The following is a 23,037-nucleotide window of genomic DNA, read 5'->3' as shown; positions in this document are numbered from 1 at the left end:
CCATGTGATGATATAAAATTAAAAAAATGGACCCCACGACGAATGATTACAAAGAGTTTGTCACCGATCTGGTCATTCCGCACCAGCGGATGAATGTGAACATTAATCCGGATCACATCACCATGCTGGAGGGAACGAAGATCAAGAAACAGCATTCCCGCAAGCGCCGCGCTCACAAATCTGGGGTTCTCAGTCGCAAGGAGTACGCGAAGCTTGGATTAAATACCCTTCCGACCAAGCAAATGAAGTACGAAGAAGCCCTGCCCCTTCACAACCTCTGGAAAGGATATGTTCGCGAGCACCTGGAACTTAGAGAGGGAGCCGAGGTGCCGGAAGTGCACGATCCTCGTTACGATGAGTTCAGCCGGCAGCTGGTAAAACTAGATCTACACGGCGCCAAGCTAAAGGTCGTCCAATCCAAGTGCCGCACTCTGGAGGATTTAGATGGCATATGTGTCATGGACACCAAAAACGTGCTTAAGCTCCTCGGCAAGGACCACCGGCTGAGGACAATCCCCAAGAGCGAGTGCGTCTTTGGAATGAAAGTGGGCAACATGCAGTTCACCATATTCGGAAAACACTTAAATATTCGACCAGCCGAGAGAAGCGTTAAAAAAATCAAGAACTTTGTGGAGCCCTTCATGTAGGAACTTCAAGACCAAAACTAATCATTAGCCTAAGAAACCGAATTCTATTGTTACTTTAATAATAAACAAACTAATACGAATTTTTGAGAAGAAACTCAGTTTTAGCTTTTTTATGGGCATTAATACATATTAAACATTTATGACACTTCAGCAAAATCATTTTATTTGAATGTGCTTTTAGGTGTATTTTAAGAATATCCTTTAAAGATCCTTTACAAAAAAATTTAGTTTAAACCGTCAGAGGGTTTAGTTTTTCTTGTTTAATATATTATATAAAACCGTACATTTAATGTTTTTTTTTGCGAAATATCGCGCCGCGTTTTCCTTTTTTTTAGTTTCTAGACATTTTGTTTCGTTGCGGGAGAGATTCCCAGATTTACCAATTTACCAGTTGAAAAGGAAAGATTTATGCAGCCGTCTTGGTCATGGTGATGACGGCGGATGGAACCAAGCCGAGCACTTCCAGCGGCTTCTCGTAATCGTCCTCGGCGAACAGTTTGCGCGGAAAAGTGGTCATCAGGGAAAAGGGCGACTCGATGCCGGTCTTCATCTGGATGAACACACGCACAGCGGACAACTGCTCTTTTACGTTGAAGGTCTCCTGGAGCGTGGAGCCGTCCTGTAGGCGCACTTGGATGCGGGTTTCGGTATAGTCGCGCGGCGGAGACTTAACACCTGCAGGTGGTGACGAGACTGTGGTAGAACTCACTGACGGAGCTGGCTCTGGATTGCCCAATTCCTTTTGTTCCCTGCGGATAGATAGAAATTTATAAGACGAATAAAAGACAACATCAGCAAGTCGACGTTTAGATACCATTACAGTTATGTGGAATACAGGTTATTTTATAAAAACCAATACACTAGACCTTTAAATAACCCTTACCTAGCCTTGCGTGCCGCCTTGTCCGCCTCGATTTGAGCCCTCACGCGATCGCGGGCCGCCTTCTCTTCGTCCTTTTCGCGCTTGCGCTGCTCCACGATCTTCTTCATCTCGAGCTCCTCCATGCGACGCTTAGCCTCGGTCATGTCCTTGCCGGATTTAATGCGATTCTTCTCCCGCTGTAGAGCTTCGGTTTTCTCGCGCTCCTCCCGTTCGATGCGTTTCTGCTTGAGCTTCTCTTCGATGAGGGCAAGCTGCGCCTTCTTCTCATCCTCGGTGAGGGCCTTCTTTTCCTCCGTCGACTCGGAAAAGTTGCTGTGCCCGGTTTTGGCTGCATGGTACTCCACTTCAGTGTGGTCCTTTAGGACCTTGCCGCAATCGTCGCATTTCAGGGACTTGGCCACCGGGGAATCTGCAGAGGCTTCACCGGCACCACTTGTGCTACTGGAGGCTGCTCCGGCGGAGGAATCCACTGCGGAAGTGGGGGGAATCGCCGAACTCGGGGACTCCCCGGCATTTTGACGGGTCGGCAGCGGGTCATCCACATGGGCCAGAAGCCATTCCATTGCTGGTTCTACCTTGTTGCTGGTCACCTGCAAGGCATATTCCCTGTGGAAAAAATTAAAACCAGGAAATAACAATGTCAATTTTCGCAGAGTATCTTTTTTTTGCCGGTGGTAAATCGGACATGTCCCTGGCACTTACACACGATCCCGGGGGAAACCCATATCCATCAGGGTCTGTACTTCACTCATGGCGGTAGTTTAATGTTTTACAGGAGTTTGTATTCGTTTAGATTCGTTTCGCGTATTTATGGAAAGAAAATGTACAATGACACACAAAAACAAAGCTAGGCGATAGCAAGCTATCGATAGATCAACCAACAGAATAGATCGGGGCTATCTAGCTATGAATGTAGTCTCCCAAAGGTAGCTCGTTCGAACGCCCGATGGATTTAATTATAAATGCAAAAACAATTAAGTATTAACCCAATATTAATGTATCATTATGTTTATTTATTTATTTACTGTTGTTGAAGATTTCTAAAGACTTTGCGGCTTGGCTTGAAATTAGCTAGAGCAGCTGGCATTTTTGAACAGTGCCAGCTATCGATAATTCGGCAACGCCGGCAACGTTTACCAGCACTGCAAATTTGGCGTCTACGAAATTGCTGCATTTTCTTTTTGCCACTTTGAAATAGAGTTCTTCCGATTTCCCAGCCAAACTATGTCGCCTAAGACAAAGAAAATGGTCGTCAAGATCCCACGGCACCCGTACTTCAATGTGCAGGGCGAGCGTAGCGTGGAGCGTGAGGTAGAGTACCAGGTGCGAAAGTGTCGCGTGAATCTGGAGCGCATTAAATCGTCGAGCACCCAGAATTCTCGACCTTTCCCTTTGAAACCGAAGCCCAAAAGGTGCATTGTCCGCGTGGCCCGGCTTCCGGACGTAGAGCGCAGCGAGATTTCCGTGACCCCGGCCAGTTCCATAATGAACTCTGATATCGACGAGGGTAAGCGCAAAGGTCTTGCGAAATTGTCTAGGGGACCGACTGTGGCCCCCCGAAACAATCCTTGTAACACTTGATTTCTTGCAGGTAATTCCAGCGAATAGAAGCCAACTATAAACGGTCCTAATCATCGCCCATCCTATTCTAAGATATACTGGTTTCTCCTATCTGGTTAACTATAAGATCAATAAACGCATCCAGTAATCATACTCCTATTAACCGGAAGAAGTCATTAATTTTACTTAACGTAATAATACAAAATCATGACGATTATTTTACCATAAAATATGTGTACGAATTGCACCCTCGCTTGTGCTAATGATACTCGATTCATTAAATAAAATTCGTCAACGCAATTTTTATTTTGTTTTATTATTTAGTTTTACTGTAAAACTTACTTCACTATACCGAACTGGTCTTTACTGTCATTTTTATTTAAATACTTTATTGTTCATCAAACTTTTTTATAAAACTATGTTGAGTTACAAACAAAATTTATTGATACATAACGTTTCTTATCTTATCTTACTTCCTTATCTTTTCATTATACTTTCGTTCCACCATTGTCAAAATATTTTTACTTTTCTCCTGGTATTGTCAAATGTTTTTGACTAAGCCGGACTTGGCTTGTTTTTAATGTTTTGGTTTTGTAATTACGAAAAAAATGGGTTTTTCATTTACTTTTTTTCAAACAAGCGGATTTTGAAAATTGTTGAATTCTCAACACAATTTTAAAATTTGGATTTAAAAATAGCGGCATAAGGGTTATAATCGAATAATGATATCGAACTGTAGCAATTACAATTTTACATTTAAAAAATCTATTCTATAAGTACTTATCGATACTTGAACATATCGATACCCGGGAGTCAGCTGTCAGCAGGAAAAACTTTCTGGAAAACAAAAACAGGCCAAATTACCCGTACCCGAACATAGTCGAAAATCCGATCTGAAACATGAACTGGCACACGGGCAACATCGCGGAGGCCGTGGCAGAATCAAAGGCCAAGGACGCCGTCTTCGTGGTCTTCATAGAGGGTAATTAGTAGCGTATTTGCATTGCCAATTTTCACCACGTCATTGTTGCTGAATTTCGCCTTTTCAGGCCAGGATGAGATGTCCAGAAAGCTGGAGCGGTTCGTGGACGACAGCCGGGTACGATCTCGCCTGGAGACCTCCGATTTCGTGGCCATCAAAGTGCAGGGAAATAGCTCTGCCTACGGACAGTTCATGTCGCTATGTAAGTAACTTTTCGGATGGTAATTAATCCCATATCTGCAATGGTGTCATTTGGTTTTCCAGACAAAGTCGTACCCGTTCCCTCGCTCTTTTTCATTGGCAAGTCGGGCACTCCCCTTGAAATAGCCACTGGAATCACGGCCAGCGTGGAGGAACTCTCGGAGAAGATCGACAAGGTGCTGATCCTGGCTGGGAAGCGAACGGAGACCGAGGTAGCCGCCAGCACCTCCTCGCTTGTGGGAGCACTGCAGCCCAATCCGGTCAGGAGCTTTGCTGGAGCAGATGACTCGAGCAGTTTGAGCAACGCGGAAAGCCAATCAGTTCAAGGTAGTCAATTGAAATTTAAATTAGAAATTTGAATGGTATCAATAATCAATAACTGAATACCTAATATTTCAGCTCCAGAAAAGTTCGAAGCACCCGAGACAACTTCAGTTTCAGACTCGCCAACTGAAGAGGTGGAGGAACCCAAGTCGAATCCTCCCAATTCTCCTGCAGCATCCAGTTATTCCTCGATTCCTGCTGAACTATCATCCTCCAGCTTGGAAGGGAAATCGGGTTCAGAAGCAGAGAACGCCGCTGTTTCTCCCGCCGCTTTGGCGGCAGAAAAGAGAGCAGCAGCCACCAAAGTAGAAGCTTCAGCGTCCACATCTGGAGCAGCTGCTAGAAACTTCGCCACAGCTAATCTCATACCAGCAGTGCCATTGCTCACACCTGCTGTTCCAGCTTCAATGCAGCTACCGGCAGAAGGCCAAGGGATCACACCTGCAGTTCCAGCTTCGATGCAGCTACCGGCAGAAGGCCAAGGAATCACCGAATCTGAGGAAAGGATGGCGGAGGTTCGGAACTTATTGGAGCAGAAGCGAAGGGAGCGTGTGGAGGAGGAGAAGCGCCGCGACAAGGAGAACGAGTTGCGACGGCGCAGGGAGGGACGGGACTCACAGACCCAGCAGGCCAGAACCAAGGAACAGGAGCTCAGAAACATGCAGGTGCGAAAATCTTCAGCACATATATTGAGTAAACTTCCTTAATCTTTGTTTTTTTTTACCTTTATAGGAAAAGATTCGTCGCGAGCGTCAGGAGGAGCAGATGACCAGAGAGCGCATCCGTGCCCAGATCGCCGCGGATCGGGCGGAGCAAGCGCAACGTTTCAATTCATCGGATATGAACAGTTCGACCAACTCGGCTGCAGCCACTGCTGCCTCTAACGCCATTACTACAGAGTCCTCGATAAGTTCCGTGGATGAGACGAGACTACAGATCCGTCTACCTGGTGGCATACAACGCACCAAATCCTTTCCCGCCGGCGAGGTGCTGGCCACCGTTCGTGTCTATGTGCGAAATGAGCTGTTGGCAGCCAGCGATGTGCGTGATTTTACCCTGGCCACCAGTTATCCAAGAAGGGAGTTTCAAACGGAGGACGAGGTCAAGACGCTTAGCGAGCTGAATCTAGTGCCCAATGCGGTGGTGCTGGTGCTGACCAAGGACCAAGTGAATCGTGTGGTGCGCAGCGGTGGCTCTCTGATGACCATGCTGGCCACAGTCATTTGGGCCATGATCACGCCGGCGGCCAAGGCTTTCGACTACATCCACAAAATGGGACTGCGCCCGCTCACCCAGAAGTTGACCGTGCTGATGGCCAACATCCGGTGGCCAGGACAACAGGCCAACGCGGAAATTCACCAGGGCGATGCGTGAGTACTTCTTCGTTATTTACTGCTAGCGCTCTTTTGAAACTAAACTCGGGATTTTTCAGTGCCGCCCGTCGCAACATGGACCTGTTCTCCCTGCGACCCACACCAGCACCAGGCTACGAATACGATGAGCCATCGACGTCACAGACGGCAAGACCCACGACGACTCCTGGAGGCGGAGCAGCGGACAGACCTACTCCACAAACGCAACCGGGACCAGGAAGTACTCCGCCGGCTCATAACGCCAGCCAGAGCCAGGCTTCCGGCTCCCAGTCGCAGCAATTCCAACAACGCCCGGGTGGATATCAGCCGCCTAAGTATGGAGATGCAAACATTCGACGACTACAGGATACAAAGAAGGACGACAAAGAAAAAGACAAGGCCACATACAATGGGAACTCCACGCAGCAGCAATAGGACACCACTTTCCTTTTCCAGCAGTCTCTAGATATATACCTATACAATAACCTGTTATGCTAAATTTAATTATATCACATAATATTCCACTAAATATATTCGATGTGTTTTAATCAAACAAATGTGAGCTTAGTAACTAGTTAGATAGGACAGCCGAAAGTCACTCGTTTAGTGAAGCAGATTCAATTCAAATTGTTCACACTTGTGAAAAAAAATAATTTCTGCTTATCAAAATTAAATGTACAATATTTACTGCAAAAAAATGATTAAAAGATTTACATTTTGATAACTCATTTAATTAAATTCACAGTACATTCATATGTATTTTCAAGTACATATCTTGTCTTTTTTATCGAAGTGCGATCCTATAACCTTTAAATAGAAAAGTTTCCAACTTTGTTAAAACAATGAAAGGAAAAAACAGTTGATGCAAACAAAGGTGAACTTATAAAGTAATAAGTGTGATATCGGGTGATACAGCTTAGTTACAAATGGTTTTTGTATCCAATTTTGTACAATTCAAATAATACCATCGAATTAGGAGTAGGTAAATTGGTGGACATTTTTAGGCAATAATAATATAAAATATGACCCCTTTTTTTAAATTTACTAGATTTGTAGCTAATTAAAAACGTATGTTGTTCTGCTTATGATTGTTAAGCTCCGAATCTCCAGTACATTAAGTCAGTGGAAGAATCAAACAATGTGGAGACCTCTTAAGGCGCGCCTCAATATAATTGGGTTGTGAAAATTTGTCACCTGTTTACAGGGTGAACCACATGAGGAACTGCAGCAATTTGTAGACATTTACGAGGGGTAACTTCCAATTGCTTTTCCTTTGCAGCGGTGGCACCAAGCTGGGATAATGAACCAGGCTACCGATATGGCAATTGGTGATGATGGTGCCACCGGGAACGCCAACGGGCACTGCATCGCCCTGTTTAACACCATCGCAATCGATGAGCTCCAGGGATTTGCTGAAGCAAATGCGAATCTCCGAGAGATAACTGATGCCGTGTTTGCCATCGTACAGGCAATGGATCGAGGGGTTCTTACCCAGCGCCTTGACTATGGCATTATTGATGGCTGCCACCGTGTTATTCGAATCGGGATGGATGTCGGAGGCGTCCAGGATCCTCGACATGATATACTCCTCCCGCCAGGTGAGCCCTTGCTCGAAGTACTTGAGTTCATTATCCAGTTCTTCGATAAGCATGGCGCAGGTTCCGTGCTTCTGCCACTCGTGTTTCCACAGCCATTCTGTTGAATCAACGCCCTTGAGGTCCGGCCAGAAGGTCTCCAGGCGATCCTCAATGGGATTGAGTTTGTCCGGGCTAAAGCTGGCGGAATTGTTGCAGAAATTGGGACCTATTTGGTGGAGCTTCGTGGGCCAGATGCCGTGGATGGTCCAGAACTCTTTCTTCTGGGGCAGAGTGCACTCCTGGTCGGGATTATCCTCGCGCCAATGATAGCAGGTTGTCACCGGCCATTGTTGCGTGAATATCAGAACATCCCAGTTGTGATCCTGCATAGCCATCTCCTTCGAAGAATCCTGCAGGGATTCGTCGTCGTCCTTAAAGAGGAACCCCTCGAGTTCACTGTCATCGTCTCGATTTTTCTGTGACTTCTCATCCACTGAAGTTGATTCATCCGAATCCGATATGTCGCTACAACGAGAAACATGAAACCATGAGTAATTGTTCGGATTTTGAAAGGGCTTTTGTTTGTTGTTAGAAATGGATTACTGGGTCAGCCTTGAACTTGAATATGTCTCCCGGATTAGGGTACAAATATGTAAAATTTTGGTTGGTTGGCAGGAGTCCAGAAAGATTCCAACAAAACATTTAAATGTCTTTAGTTTCCTTCTCTTACACTCACCTTATGGGCGTGGATTTTATGGTCACCAGAAAGCAGGCCAAAATGGCCACAAATAGAAACCGCTGGCTACGCATTTTGTTGTAAAATAACAATAATAATAACTGCGATGCAAAAACGTTAGAGATGAGTGTAGTGCCAATGTGACCATGTTCATTTGTACGGCGTACGGCCACATTTCCACGAACCGATAGTTTCAGCAGCCCTGGAATTGAAATTCAAAATCTCAATTCAAATGTGGTGGATTTCCATACTTTTGCGCTTTTAAAAATTAATATTTAAAAATAATAAAAAAAATTACAGTAATAGCATCGTTTAACATTAATAATAATACAAAATAGTGTGTACATTTTTAAATAAAAAATAAATTGTAAGACTGTTAGATTCCTAAAATATTTTTAGGACAGTCTTTTTTTGAGTTAGGTTTCAAAAATATTTAACAAATTATTCCTAAAAACTTTTTTTAAAGATTCCTTTAAGCTCACATCTAGTTTAACGAGCACTAAAAGAGGGAATAATTATCGAATAGGCGCCAGGTATTTAAAATTCAAAAGTGACTGACTTTGCAACAACCTCATGCACTTAAGGTCAAATGTTGCCAGGTGCGGTCCCATAAAAGACATTAATTTTAGACTCCTAATAACTTTATGGCCCCCGAACCAAAACGAGACCAAAGTTGATTAATAAATTTCAAACACTTATCGCTGGCTAAAATACAAAAAATAGAAATAATTGTTTCGGCTGATTAGGATTTGTGAAGTATACTTCGCCAGGTTGTCTGCTTTGGCTTTCCATCGAGTCTGGGTCTTGAAAATCCCCTGGCCACCCATGATAAGATTCCGAATTGTGTGGCTCTGTTTTCTTTTTTAGTCATCCAACTTTAATTAGTGACAACGATAATTACACATTGCAATGTTGCTGTTGTCTTTTATCTGTTCTGGTGTTGACTTCTGTTGAAAACCCAATGACTACACCTACAACAGCAGCAACAAATCGAATGACAACAACGAATGGCGACAACAATTGCTTAGCAATTGATTATTGCTTAACTGTACTTTGTACTTTTGATGATCGCCTAGTTTTAGGTGGGTTTATTTTGGGGGAGTGGAACTTATGATGTGGTGGGTGGTTGAGTGGCCAGCTGTCGAAATTCTGGATAAGTGGAGTAAACTGTCACACTTAATGCTCCATAATTGTAAGGGGATAATGGGGGCAGAAAAGTATAAGCTATTTGAAAGGAGTTTGGAGATCCAGCTTAAAATATCATTATATTTTTCTAAGCCAATTTTTTTAAAGTACTACAAATAGAGTTTTTTGTCTAAAGTATCATTTTTCCTATTGGTAAAATAATTGTATAATCAAGTATATACCTTGAAAATTTAAAAATTATATATATTATATTATTATATTACATATTTATTATTATAAAGATTTAATCAAAATATCACATAGGGTAATTATATAGAGTACTACCTTTAACCAACTGGTATATCCCCCATATTCTATGAATTTATCAAATTCAATTAGTTAGATTCGGTGCGATAAAAGTCATTTACATGACGAACGAACTTCTAATCTAATAACCCCCACTCCGTTGCTTTTCGTGCACCATATTCAAACAAATTCCCGCTCATGTCTGGGGATTTTATCAACAACAGTTGTGATTATTTTCGTGTCATGTTTTTGTAAGCCAGAACTAGGATAGCGAGCTTTTATGCAGATTTGTGAGTGGGGACTTTTGTTTGATGACAAATTAATTTAATAATAACAGCTGCAAAAACATTTTGTAATCAATTTCTGCCACCCCCCGAAAACTTAACAATTATCCTCGATGTACAATCAATTAATGTTGTTTTTTAGATAGAGACCGTGGGTTTAATAAGATTTGGCCTTCGGTGCTGGAAAATTGTTTTCTCTTTCATTTGAAATAACTTTCTTTTGGGGAGGATAAAAAATTTTAAAATATCTCCTCACTTCCGTCCTTTTTTTTCTATTTCTAGCATTTTTTCCTATATAATCAACGCTATAATCATCATCAGCGTTGGCAGCATTGGGGGGAATTCCCCTTAAGACATATTTTTTTTTGGAAGAAGCCATCTCATTTTTTCTCTCTCTCTTTCTTAGTGCTTTCCACTTTTCACAGCTCCCTTTCTCCTTTCTTTTGGCGCCTGCGCAAGCGGAAAAGAGAGCTTCACTTTTGTGGGAGGAGTCTAGTCTTGGCTTTATATAGAGTTTTCCGACGGGGACTCCCGGTAATTGCTTCAATTTGGCGTACATATCCGGATCCGCTTTTCACCCTCCCTTTCATTTTTCACTTCTCTTTTTCCGGCTTTTCCTTCGTTGGTTGTTTTTGTGCAATTGCTGTGTAAATGGCATGAGAATGATAATTGTAGCAATTATAATATTAAATTGGGAGATCATGGCTCACAGGGTTTTCCCTCCCATTTTCCTGCTTTCCTCTCCCATTTTTTATGTAGCATACTTTTTTGCTGTCATCTCTGTAGCTTTTCCAACTCCCCCATTTCCTTGGGGGGATTTTTTACTCTCGACTGCTGTGTATTCTGCCGGATTTGTTTGTTAATTAGAATTCTAGCGTTGAAATTAAAATGCTCACTCCGTTGGGGGTACAAAATAAGGAAATGGGAACTGTCAGGGAAAACTTCAACTAGTTTTTCGGGGCGTTGGCTGCCAGTGGGAATTTTCCACTGCCGTTTTTTATTTGTCTGCCTCTGTCTCGCTTAATTACTGCAGTTTATTTTCTAAGTGAGACTAATTAACAGGCAATTCGCAGCATTGCGGCACATTTCACTCTTTTTCGGCAAAAGATTTCCACTTTTTTTGTGTGTGAGAGTGGTCAACATTTCGGGCTAGTTAGTCGGTTGTGATAGCTCTGGACTTGAAAGTTTTCGGGGACATTTGCAAACTTTTCGCATGTGTAGTTAGGTAGTCGCAAGTTGGATGTGTCCAATTAGCTGTAGTCGTATGTGGAGCAAAAAGTTTTATTTTAAGATCTAATATCGTTTTGCTGTTTTATTATCTCTGTTGATTGTTTATATATAATATAGTAATAATAAAAATTGAATTATTTTAAAGATTGGAATAATTCTCATCCAGAATTTTTGAGAACTTTAATTTAATGTGATATAATTTCTAAGAAAATGATTTAATCCTGTAAATACATGGAATATTCATCTAATATATATATGATAACTTATAGAATATAATTTTCTAATACATAGGTAACTAGAATTTTGGAGAACTTCAGTTATATTATATTATTTTATTATTATATAATTTCTAAAAAAATTATATAAACTCTAAGTTCTGGTAACTTTTCCTTATTTAAATACACCTTAATTCTGAAAAACCTTTTAAATATATGTAATACTCATTTCATCTCCTTATAAATATATATTGACTAATCCTCAAAAATGTTAGATAGCTTTACAGATTAGAAAAATGCCAAACTGACCATAAATGTTTTATTTATTTCATTTTATTTTATTATTTAACACCGAATTATTAATCGAATTAAAGTAATAAATCGATGTCTAGTTAAACGACTGTCCGCTAAATTGTGGCGAGCTAAACTAGACATTGATTTGCCACCTCGGGTCGTACAGTTTTACCTTCGTCGCAACCCCTGCGATCCCCGCCCGTAGCTGGGCCACAAATTTACGTTATTAGTGCAGCATTAGACGCTCGGCTAATTATCAACACTGTCTGAGGCGCAAAAAGCCCGCTTAACCTCCACCTATCCACCTGGCCACCTATTCTGTAGCCGCCATCAGCAACAGTCCACCACCATTTACCATTTGAATGGCGCCCATTTCAGCACCACCCCAACCCCCAACCCCCGAACCACATCCATCCCACCAGCCATAAAACATGGCTCCCAAAACCACCCAAAACCACCCACTTACCCATCCACCCACTCACGCACACACGTAGAGCACAACCCTCGCACGTTAATGAACGTAAAATTCACTTAATTCCAACTTTAGCCATGAATTAAGCACGACAAATGGACGCTAAGAGGATGGTAAAGTGGGTGGTGAAGTGGGTTGCCTTTTTCCCAGTAAAGTTGTGGGTGGTATGGGGGTTGTACTAAAGGGATACCCGGGATAAATAAGCACAAAGACGTGCCACGAGACGTGGAAAAAGCTGCCGAGAGTGGGATGGCAAACAGAGAAAGAGACAGAGACAGAGTCGAACAATAAGTAAATGTGCTTTTATGGCTCTTAATTAAGGCAATGATGGGGTGTTTTAATACGTTTGCCAAATGTTAAATGACAAACTGCCAGTCGAGTCGTCGTTATGGCCCCTGCTACCGATCCACTCACTCTCGTTTACACAGAAAACAAAGGGTATCGCAGGTTATCATTATACAAATAAATCACTAAATAATAACTTTAGTTAATACTCATTAGTAAGTGGATCTAAAATAATATTTTAGAGATTGGGGAAATTATAAAAGAGTATACATACTAAAGAAAATACCGCTCTTCATAAGCTATGGGTATTTTTTATTTTATATCCAAATTTATACTGAAAACAAAAGGTAACACATTATCATACAATCAAGAAAGGATAACTTTGGTTAATTCTCATTAGTAAGTGGATGTAAAATAATATAATAGAAGTTAAGGAAAGTATAAATGAACGAGTATATGAAAGAGGTATAAATAAACTTTGGAAAATACCGCTCTTCTATTTATATTCTTACTCTGTTTCGACACATTTTTGAAAACATCTTCGATTCCGTGATAAAGCAAAAAATTGTCTAATATATTTTGGACTGAAAAAAGTAATAAGTATATTCTATTAATTAAGCTAACGATTACAGATGCTTTGATACATGTAAATAAATATAAAAAAGGTATTCTAAAATAAATAAATTTTTTTATGACAATCATGATTCCCAGGAGGGTGGTAGGATATGGGGATAAGTCCCCCCACTTCAGATATAAAGTAAAAACATAAAAATACTAAAAGGGTTTATAACTAAAATATGTATTTAATTTTAAATTTGTTATATCTACTGAACAACATTTTTTTATAACCCCTTACAACTAAATCTTGAATCCGCCACTGAGAGCAATAAAATAAATTCTAAAATGTAAATTGAAAATTAATTAAAAAAATTTTTTTTTTCTCCAGTGAAAGATTACTTACATACATATGCCTTAATGAAGCTGCTGCGAAAGCGGTTTGGAAGCTTTTCCTTTCAGTTTCCCCCGGTCCTTTTTTTATAATTTCCCTGCAAGTAAGAGGCTTTTCCGTTGCCGCTTCTGTAATTTGTCTCCCATCCCAGCCCATCTCTTGACTAATTGCTCGGCCTGGTCTATAGATTTATGACGCGTAGTGTGCACTTGGCATGCTTAATGAGCAATTGCGCCGACACTTTCAGTCCACTTTGACTTGATCTCAAGGATCAAAATGGGTACGGAAAATAATATAACATTTTATGGCTGATTGAACGAATTGAATATTGGGCTCGGGGAAGATTTTATGATTTGTAAATGTTTGTCTCGTGAAGTTTATGGCTACATTTTGGTCGAGACAGCCAAAAACGGCCCAATTTGTGGCTTTTTGTGACTAGTGTATGTGTGTATATCGTAAAAATCAGTGTGGCACATAAAAATCTAAATGCGCCATTTGCAAGGCTGGCAAAATAACATTTTCAACACTTTTTGTTTGATTAATCAAATGTATGCGAAGCCAAGGGGCAGGATTTTCAGATAGGACTCGTATCTATTTTCCCTCAGCCCCTTTTATTCTCCCTATCCCTCTGGACATTTAGTCCATATTAGTATGCCACGCACGTTCTTGAACGCAAAAAAAAAACGAAAACGAACGGAAACGAAATAAAAGCAGCAACAAAGCGGAAACGGAAGAGAGACCAACAAAACAATCATCTAACAAAAAATGGCGTAACCTTTGTTCTTTTTTATGATTTATTTATATATTCAAAACAAATGCAATTGGGTTTATTACACATCAATAGGCCCCAACGACCACGAATAAAAAAATTTGCGGTGCGTGTTTCTGAGGATATGGAAAAAATGGAGGATGAATTGATTTACATGGAATATGTATAAATATCCCTGTCAGCCGCAAACGTGATCAAATTATGGATGATTGGGGATATGTTTAGAATAGTAAATATATTCATAGATTTAGCAAGTTGGCAGAGACGATAAGTGGTAATAAACTAATAAAGTTATATTATAAGATTTTTGAAAAAAATGTAAAAATGTTTTTAAAGTAAATTAGAGAGTTAAAATATTTTGTGAATCTTTCTAAAACATTTTCAAGAAACAAAACGAAATAAGGACTTTTCCAGCTTATGTCAAAATATTAATGTAGATTTGTCAGGACCCAAGAAGTTGTTCAAACAAGCAAATCGCAGCCCCACACATGCGTAAGGATTCCCTTTTATATGCTCCAGGGAGCAGCTTCACATAAGACGATGAGAAATTGTGGGGTTGGTGCTCGGAACTTAGGAGGGGGGCTATAAAGAAAAGTATCCTTACGACCACAAGGAGGCAATTCGGAATGTGTGCAAACAGTAAAATGGCACGCGTTGTCATATTTCAAGAACCAGAAACAAAAAAAAAAAGAACACTTTGAAGGACTCGGAGATTATGATTTGTTTTGCTTGGCGCTTAACGAGCCCATGATATAACACATACCCCCTATCCTTTAAGTATGCTAACCATGTCTCCGAGTGTGTTCTTATTTTTCAACTTGACATCAGACAAATTTGTACAGATTTGTTAGAATTTGTCAAGTGTGTGTGTAAGATGGGTGCGTATGCAAATAAACATTGCCACTTAAAATATATATCCCAAGATGTTTATTGTGGGGCCCAAGAAATTGCTGACATCATGTAAGCAAATTGCGTAAGGAGGCTCTGACATTGATTTGACATGAACCCTGAACCCGGAATCCTTAACCCAGAGCATTACAAATCTATTTGTTTTTTTTTTTGTCCTTTAGCTGCACAAGGAAAAAATATTGGCTCATTGATAAATCTAATTGAATTATCTTGAAGTCTGCAGCAAATATGCCGTCTTTAGCCATATAATTATAAAATAGAATTTATTTCCCTATAGTTTCAGAGACCTTTTTTAAATATTCTTGTTCTAATTTAATAAATCTATGATTAAAGTTATTTTGATGGATAGTTAGGATACTTGATAAAACTGGCCTTATACTGGTTTATTTTTTTCCGTGTACCTTCAATCCTTTTGCCTCAATCAACCCTCTGAATTCAAAGACTTAACAACAACTTTCTTCGCCTAACCCTTTTTTATCTTAGGGCTGAGTAAATTGATATGACAAATCCGTAGGAGCCAGAAGTTTAATGAAGTGAAAAATTGCCAAATAACCAAAAATTAAATGAAACAATGGACAGGCGGCTGCAAAAGTATCTACATAGAAATCTCTCTATATATATCTTGGCAGTTTTGTTATATATCCATGTTTATTGTTTTTTATTTCTGGCTTTTGCAGGCTTTCTCCTTGGGTTGTGTAAACAAAAATTGAACAAATTTCCAGTTCAGTGGCTTTGTGGCCGTTTGGCCATTTATAAAAGTTCCATAAGTCAGTCCCAGAGAGGGGGCGTGGCCAGCCCCCAGAGGCAATTTGTATTTATTTGCTGGATTTCCATGTTGAAATTGCTTTCGTGTCTTTTATTTGTATAAATATTTGCAGGACACTCGCAGCCCCTAAAAGCGGGCAACACTTTTCGGCTGCAATTGGTACGATTTTCCTTATTGCTTGTGGGTAGCAAAAATCATACACAAATTTGCGGTGGAAATTCTCCGAACCCCCCTTCGGTTGTCTCTGAGAAATATATGCTTCGTTAAACACATACGCAAATTGTAGCCAACAAATGTCAAGAAAATTTGAAATTTCATAACCAAAGCCAAGCCGAAAACTTCATGCACGAATAGCATTTTCCATTTTCCATTTCCCATTCCTACACATATGGCTTGGCTAACAAGGCTGGGGACGCAAATCAGATTCCGAATCAGAATCAGAGTTGAGCACCGAAAATGCCAAGATCATGGGAGCTATGACACCAAATTGTTTGCCCAGCCAAACAGCAACAGACCAACTTGACTCTTCGCACTCTCAGTCCTTCTCAGTTTTGGCAAATTTGCGTGCGGATAAATTGCAATTCACCCTGAGGTTGGATGCGAAAACAGTGGGAAGATAGAGATGCACTTAGAAAAGTTAGTACTTACCTTAAAATAAGACCTAATATTTCCAGAAATAGCTTACAAGGTTTGAAGTTAGGGCAACGAAAATCATATGCGTTTATATGTCAGTTTTAAATCTTACAAATACATACATGAAGTTATATAACTTTTTAAATATTTTCTTCGATATCTTAAAGTTTAAAACTCTTTTTCTGGGCCTGAAAATGGTTTCCTATTAATTAAAATTAAGTAACATTTTTTTAGGTACACAGAGTAAATTCTGAATTTGAGAGTTGAGAATGTTCTTAAAAATAGAACGACATTTTTGAGGTTGAAAATGTTTTAAATCTCTTGAACTAAGTTGAACTGGCGGTATTTACATTGAATATCTCAACAAATAAACTATTAGTCCAGTAAAAGTTGTTAAATAAGCTCAGCTTAACTTTTCTCTTATCACCATTTCGTTCTAATATTGAGAACATTGAAAATGTACCAAAATGTTCTTACACGGTTATTAAGAACGAATGTTCTCAACTCAAGAACAATGTACTTGAATATTTCTCTATTTGAAGTCTTAATTTAAATATTCTTCTTTTTCAAACATAAATTTTAAGTGTTAGCTATATAAATTAAGAGAGCTTTATTAAAATTGGTTAAATTTAAAACAAATGTTTTTATTTTTGCAGTGTAAGGACTTCTAGGAGCGTTTGGACTCCCAGAGTTTTGCGGTCGACTTGTGAGTCAGTTGGCGTCGTTGCATTTGTTGTCTTTTAATCACCAGCTAACTAGGAGTTGACTTCATAATTCTAATTGTGACTCTGATACGAGAGGGGAACTCTCACCGCCTTTCTCCAGCCTCGGGAAAACGAGAAAGTACGTGACTTGGTCTTGGAATATCGAGTATTTGATGTTCTCCGATGGGCAAACAATAAATTGCAACTGCAGGCATGTTTGCAGAGGGCCTGGAGTTCTATGATAAGTGACCTGTTGAGAGGCATTAAATTGATTGAGTTCCCTCGGAGTTGGGGAACATCGGAGGTGTGCTAATCTCAACTGAAAGTGTTGGACCCCGACTAGATAAGCTAATGATGTCTAAATATTTGCCAGTAGTTGGGCCAGGGAATTATGAAATCGCTGGGAATTGCTTGATTGATCGAAATGCGGGGGATTGGGAAACCCGCTTCGGTGTGAGATTGACACTTTTGGGGAGTTTTCTTATCACAAGACTGGGGTTTTAATTGATAAGTCGGATGAATATTGCTTTAATCGCCCTGGGAATGCTAAGATTACGATTTGATTGGTAGTTTTGATGGCTTGAAGGTTAATATGTGGATTATGTTGACTTATATGATGGGAATTTTGTTATTTACTTGTGTATTTAGTGTGTTTTTATGATGTATCACCTAATCACTCTTATATAATTTTAAGTACTCAAAAAGACATAGGGAATATAATAAATATCATGTCTAACTATTTTATTTTTAGATTAACAGTCTATAATTTTGTATATATATATACAAACCTTATATAGCTATATTATATTATGATTAAATGTTTAGTTTAACCAACAATCTTGCGTTGTTTGAACTGCTCTATTGAAAACTACTGCCTTAAGTTTGCTTCTTGCATTTTATTATCAATTAATGCCCACACAGCTGGTACTGCTACTGTAGTTTTTACCCCTTTATTCCGCCCCTTTACTAGCTCCTTTATCAGCTTTCTCCCAACTCCCCGCATTCTCCTCAATCCCTCTCAACTTGAACTTCGTTCTTTGGCAGAACGTCAGAGAAGGTGGCTCAAAGTCATAGCGAGTCAATCATAAATATCCAGTGCCCGATATCTTATCAGCTGTTGAAAGCACTTTACTAATAATTAAAATGTCATCATTAAGAAATATGAAAAAGTCAACAGAGGCCTGAAACTTCCCCTCATGGCAACCTCTATCTCTCACTTACCTGCCCACGCTCTGAACTAACCATCTATAACCGATCTGAACTGCAGTTGAAGAATTTATTGTTTTGCTATTGACTATTTAAACTCGATAGAGGCGTGTGGTTGGTTGTATGAGGGGCTTTCCAATGATTCTTTCTGCCTTTATCAAAGTTGGGAACTGGTGTTTACCTTTAAACTGGACTAGCCTGCTGGTAAAATTAACCCATTGGGGCAAAAAGTTTAAAGATTGTTTTTTGTATTTAATTTTATAATTCGATACAAACGGCTATGAAACTTTGTTGACTAAACAAACTAATATTTTACAAGTTCTTTAGACTATTTATAATATTTATAACATTAATATTTCGTTTTATGATTTAAAATAGGTTAAAAAAAAGATGAGTTAAAAGAATCTTTAAAGTTTTCCGAAATATGTTATATAATGATTTTAAGAAATACATCACTGATACAATAGGTATCATATTTCATATGATATTTTGGCTATAGAATATTTTAAAAACCTTATTCCAATTCCGTACTTTGATAAGGAGGTCTCCAGATACTTAGCCACATGGGTTAAGCAGGCAATTGTTTGGGTTTCGCTGAGGCTCTGAGTCTGTTGACACTAATGACAGACTACAGGCGTCAATTTTCGTGTCACATTTTCCCGGTGCCAACGGCGACACAGTAGCTGCATTTTCAATTATAAACAGATGTAAAGGTCTGATAAAGCTGCACTACGGCATAGACCCGAACCTCAGCCGTAGATATTTATACATAGCCTAGTCGTGGCCACATATCATCTTATCGGCATGGCAGGGAGTATTTCTCGATTCCCAGCCCCTGGTACTTGAGCCTGTAATGAGTCGTGTCGTTGTCGATGGAGGTTCCTCTCTGCTGTTTGCTCAGATGAGTTTTTAATTAAATGCTATCGGTTTGCGCCTTAAATAAATTGAAATAATCAATTTATATTACGTATACGACCCGCCTGGCTGGGGCTCCTGGCTCCCGAACTCCGAGTCAACAAATTTAATTGAAAATCTAAACAGAGAGTCAACATGACGGAAAGTCAAATGACGAACGTGCCCCTGGCTGTTGTTTCCTCTTGGCTTGTTTGTGTGCATAATTGTAAAATCAATACAAATATATCCATGCCTGGTCCAGGTCTGATTCCCCCAATCTCCCCCGGCAATCATCGCAGCTAGACCTTATCTTCTCTCTCTCTGGTATTTATTTTCCACTTTTTTTTTTAGGGTTTTCCTGATTTGGCTGATTGAAAATTATTCGCTTTGCTTTCAATTAAAGCTGTCGTTGATATGAACGATGATCGTAAATCTTAGGCGACTCACTCTCCCCAACCTTCTCTGGGGTATTATGGATTTATGGGCTACCGTATCTGTATCTTTATGGGGACGGTAGTCTTATCGACTTCATTAACCAAACAAATGTGTTTATTGGCTGGAATGTGTCATAAAAACAGCGAATGCGCTTAGCCTAGATAAATAAACAAATTAAATAAAATTATTGTACTAAAAGTATTAATAATATTATTAACTCTGCGATTAATCGCCACGGAAGTCGCCACGTTTTTTATGGTCTCTATGGGCTCCAGGAATTGTCTGGTTCTGATGAATTATTGGATATTATCATTTATGGGGGGACTATTATTGCCCGAAAGCTACAAACATAAGTTAGCCTTTCAGTGCAGGTGGGTGTAAAGGTCGGGAAGGGGTTTTGGTACAACAAAACTAACTAATTTAATTTTATGTAAATTTATTTTATTAAATACAGTTTTTAGTGATCCGAGACTGCAATTTTTCTAGTTATGATTTAAAAAAAAATGTATTGTAGCTAGAAATCGTTCTTAAAAACAAAATACTTTATATAAAATCCGACTTAAAGTTATTAATATTCAAAATAATGCCTAATCGTAAAGAGCAGGTTTAAAATAAATACCTATATTTTTGAATCAAGGTTTTTTAAAAGTTTCAAATTATTAGCAAGATTTTTAAAATGTTTTTTAAGAACTAATGGTAAACGATTTGTTTTTAAATTTTTTCACATGTCTTCTTTCTGTATATTAATATTTTTGATACTTTTAAATCTAACTAATTATTTTTCAAACAAGGTAAAAAATGTATTCTTAAGTTATAAAATTGGTATATTTTTTAGCAATCTGTCGTAATCTAAAATACAAAATAATTTTTTAGTATTAAAGAATTGGTTGTAAATCGTTTTCTAAAAAAAGTTCTTTTAAACCGTCTTAATAAGTTTTTACTAACCTATAATATCTACCCCCTTTTTGCACGCCTCTGTGCAGCACCTAGGATTAGGTCATTTATATGCAGGTCCCAAAATGCAAGGCACAAACGCCATTTGCACACAATTAGTGACATTGGACCCCCAAATTGCCGTTGCCAGGGAATGGGTATTGATTGGATCCAGTTGGAGGAGGAGATGATTAGTAGGGGAAGTAAGCAGGGGGCTTCTATCTGGCTACTGTTTCCTGTGTGGGGATTATCTGCCGATAAGCATGGATAGCCTGGGATTTAGGTTGGCTTCCCAAGCTCATATCAAATTTATTGTGTGATAATAGCAATAAAATAAATGGCTGATTGTACCCTTTGATGGTCCTTCATTGCCGAAATTACTCCTTTTAAAGCTTTTCCCATTTGCATAATCGCAATCAATCACTGAGGGGGTTGAAGGAAAAGCAGACTTGAAATACAATTTGAAAAATCACGCTACACTTGGTAAAACAATTTCGTGTAAGCTTCAGCTTTTTGTGGCTTTTCCATTTTCATCGATGGCTGCTTTCCCTAAGTACTTGGTGGAGAAATGGCTTTTCCTGACTGCTTGGGTGGAGCCAATCGAAATGATAAATGCTAATTTGAGGCAAGATCACGCATAAACCAACAATAAATAAATCAAATGGCAGGTCACACAAAAAAGTTGCCCCACCTCGAAGGAAATCAGGGAGGGGTTGCCTCATATGAATGCGATTTTGGACCACTTATGCGTGGCCATGTAAAAAAGCTGGAAAATCGGAGAACCTTGGCACGAATTTCACTTACGTTTTTTGTTCGCAAATTGTTAAGTGATTTACGAGACAGGAGGCGAAGCCATTTATTAGATGAGATTAAGTAAAGGGAGCAAAGGCCATTGAACGAGGAGCACCAACCCGCTGGAAAATACTTGATTTCTAAGCTTTGTTTGCCTGCATAAAAGTTTCCAAATGGCAAAAAGTTTCTCTTTCTACACTTTTCCTCTGCGCTCAATAGGAATTTCAGCTACATTATGGGAGATTATGTAGACATAGAGCGGGGACTTGTGGGAAAAGCAATGACAGGGGTTTGAATTGAATAAAAGTTGGGAGGAACTTTTATTTTTATGGCTCCAGATTATATCAGTTCAAGTGTAATTTATATGCTTCCTTTTTCTATCTTCACCCAACTATTAAGGCAATATAACAGATATTAAACATGTTCTTGTGACTTAATTTCTTCTTGCTAAAATAATGTTTTTGATTACTAACTACTGAAGCCTTCTATTGGTTTTAAACAGAATTTTGAACGTTCCTTAATTTTCTCTATAACAACTTTTATATAAACATCTAAAAAATTATCCTGTATATTATAATATTTGTGTTCTACATATATCTATTCCAGAATTAACCCGTTAATAATTATACTACTTACTATCCTATAAATTATAATACTTATTAGGCATATATTCCAAAAGTAGCCTGCAAATGATAATACTTTTGAGTATTACAATCCCTTATATTATTCCATTAACAGCTCTTACAATAGACCCATCCCATACCATCAGCTACCAAATCGAAAAATGCACAATCAATCCGCCCATTCCGGCATCCCATCTCCCCATCTCAGGACCCCAACCATCTCGATATCTTCCCCAGTGGCTGTCTTTCCCTGCCAAGCCATACCAAGCCATACCATTTTAACCCGTAAAATACACATTTTCTGGTGGTAGAAAATCCAGCAAATTGATTTTAGTGGGTGTTTACACAGAGCTTTAGAAGTACTTGCCGGGCGAACTTTTCACAATTTGCTTGCCAAAAACCCGGGGCCAAAATTCAGCACACGCCCACACACACACACAGCGAGTGAAAGAGACGGGGCGCTGTCGAGTGAAAGAGACGGCAGACAGACAACACATTCGAGCCATAAAGGGCAAGTGGCAAAACCTCACAAATGGCAAATGGCAGCATTTAGTATGATTATCTGGAAAGTGGGCTGGCGGGGGTGGTGGTGACTCTGGAGTACCAACAGAATCGGAGCAATATACTCTCCCACCCCAAACCTCGATTTTCCCCGATTCCCGGGAGTTACCATTTCCATCTCGATCTCGAAGGGTAAATGCCACTTGGCAGCTAAACATTTGGGAGTGTATGGGTCGCCCTCTCCCCCCCTTCAATTTGCCACGCGGGGTTGGTTCACTGGCGGCGGCATGGGGTTTTCAAGAGGGGGGAGGTCCACACTTGTTTACCGTGACTGGGTGGGTTTTCCTTTTTTTGGTTGGTCTGGCCAGCATTTTATATGCCATTTCTTTTATTGCTTTAATATGTTAATAGCATTTACTGCTCTTCAAGCTTTTGTTGTTGTCGTTTGTT

General features: G+C 39.5%; 5 protein-coding genes across 6 annotated transcripts; 3 read left to right on the top strand and 2 right to left on the bottom strand.

Annotated features, from left to right (window-relative positions):
* Positions 1–26: 26 nt before the first annotated feature.
* Pop4 (ribonuclease P/MRP subunit POP4) lies at positions 27–741 on the top strand. The gene has a single exon (XM_036815909.3). It carries the CDS (start codon positions 27–29, stop codon positions 645–647), a length of 621 nt encoding a protein of 206 aa, XP_036671804.3. The 3' UTR covers positions 648–741.
* Positions 742–783: 42 nt separating this feature from the next.
* LOC108006819 (UBX domain-containing protein 1) lies at positions 784–2,391 on the bottom strand. The gene is made up of 3 exons (XM_036815908.3): positions 2,233–2,391; positions 1,531–2,136; positions 784–1,396 (listed from the first exon to the last, which is right to left on the bottom strand). Exons 1-3 carry the CDS (start codon positions 2,280–2,282, stop codon positions 1,054–1,056), a joined length of 999 nt encoding a protein of 332 aa, XP_036671803.3. The 5' UTR covers positions 2,283–2,391; the 3' UTR covers positions 784–1,053.
* Positions 2,392–2,659: 268 nt separating this feature from the next.
* Positions 2,660–3,390, top strand: HP4 (Heterochromatin protein 4). Of its 2 annotated transcripts, none has more exons than XM_036815134.3 (2): positions 2,660–3,049; positions 3,122–3,390. In XM_036815134.3, exons 1-2 carry the CDS (start codon positions 2,755–2,757, stop codon positions 3,136–3,138), a joined length of 312 nt encoding a protein of 103 aa, XP_036671029.3. In that variant the 5' UTR covers positions 2,660–2,754; the 3' UTR covers positions 3,139–3,390. The 2 variants fall into 2 exon arrangements, with proteins under 2 accessions (XP_036671029.3, XP_016925923.3); XM_017070434.4 differs by having other exon boundaries at positions 2,667–3,037.
* Positions 3,391–3,855: 465 nt separating this feature from the next.
* On the top strand, positions 3,856–6,720 carry LOC108006863 (UBX domain-containing protein 4). The gene is made up of 6 exons (XM_017070432.4): positions 3,856–4,072; positions 4,140–4,274; positions 4,337–4,600; positions 4,673–5,262; positions 5,330–5,967; positions 6,030–6,720. The coding sequence occupies exons 1-6, from the start codon at positions 3,991–3,993 to the stop codon at positions 6,382–6,384; spliced, it is 2,064 nt and encodes a 687-aa protein (XP_016925921.3). The 5' UTR covers positions 3,856–3,990; the 3' UTR covers positions 6,385–6,720.
* On the bottom strand, positions 6,469–8,419 carry RNaseX25 (Ribonuclease X25). Its single transcript, XM_036815133.3, has 2 exons — positions 8,263–8,419; positions 6,469–8,051 (listed from the first exon to the last, which is right to left on the bottom strand). The coding sequence occupies exons 1-2, from the start codon at positions 8,334–8,336 to the stop codon at positions 7,148–7,150; spliced, it is 978 nt and encodes a 325-aa protein (XP_036671028.3). The 5' UTR covers positions 8,337–8,419; the 3' UTR covers positions 6,469–7,147.
* Between the last annotated feature and the right edge of the window lie 14,618 nt (positions 8,420–23,037).

This window comes from Drosophila suzukii, chromosome 3 (assembly GCF_043229965.1).
Source record: "Drosophila suzukii chromosome 3, CBGP_Dsuzu_IsoJpt1.0, whole genome shotgun sequence".
NCBI lineage: Eukaryota > Metazoa > Arthropoda > Insecta > Diptera > Drosophilidae > Drosophila > Drosophila suzukii.
Note: the sequence above shows the minus strand (reverse complement) of the source record. Positions and strands in the feature narration are given on the sequence as shown.

Excerpts from the sequence above, each read along its gene's own strand:
- RNaseX25 (XM_036815133.3), bottom strand. The coding sequence starts at position 8,336 with ATGCGTAGCCAGCGGTTTCTATTTGTGGCCATTTTGGCCTGCTTTCTG. Across the intron at positions 8,052-8,262 it reads ATAAAATCCACGCCCATAAG|CGACATATCGGATTCGGATG; the intron begins GTGAGTGTAAGA and ends TTCTCGTTGTAG.
- Pop4 (XM_036815909.3), top strand. The coding sequence starts at position 27 with ATGGACCCCACGACGAATGATTACAAAGAGTTTGTCACCGATCTGGTC.
- LOC108006863 (XM_017070432.4), top strand. The coding sequence starts at position 3,991 with ATGAACTGGCACACGGGCAACATCGCGGAGGCCGTGGCAGAATCAAAG. Across the intron at positions 4,601-4,672 it reads GGAAAGCCAATCAGTTCAAG|CTCCAGAAAAGTTCGAAGCA; the intron begins GTAGTCAATTGA and ends CTAATATTTCAG. Across the intron at positions 5,263-5,329 it reads AGGAGCTCAGAAACATGCAG|GAAAAGATTCGTCGCGAGCG; the intron begins GTGCGAAAATCT and ends TTACCTTTATAG.
- LOC108006819 (XM_036815908.3), bottom strand. The coding sequence starts at position 2,282 with ATGAGTGAAGTACAGACCCTGATGGATATGGGTTTCCCCCGGGATCGT. Across the intron at positions 2,137-2,232 it reads GGTTTCCCCCGGGATCGTGT|GGAATATGCCTTGCAGGTGA; the intron begins GTAAGTGCCAGG and ends TTTTTTCCACAG. Across the intron at positions 1,397-1,530 it reads AAGGCGGCACGCAAGGCTAG|GGAACAAAAGGAATTGGGCA; the intron begins GTAAGGGTTATT and ends ATCTATCCGCAG.
- HP4 (XM_036815134.3), top strand. The coding sequence starts at position 2,755 with ATGTCGCCTAAGACAAAGAAAATGGTCGTCAAGATCCCACGGCACCCG.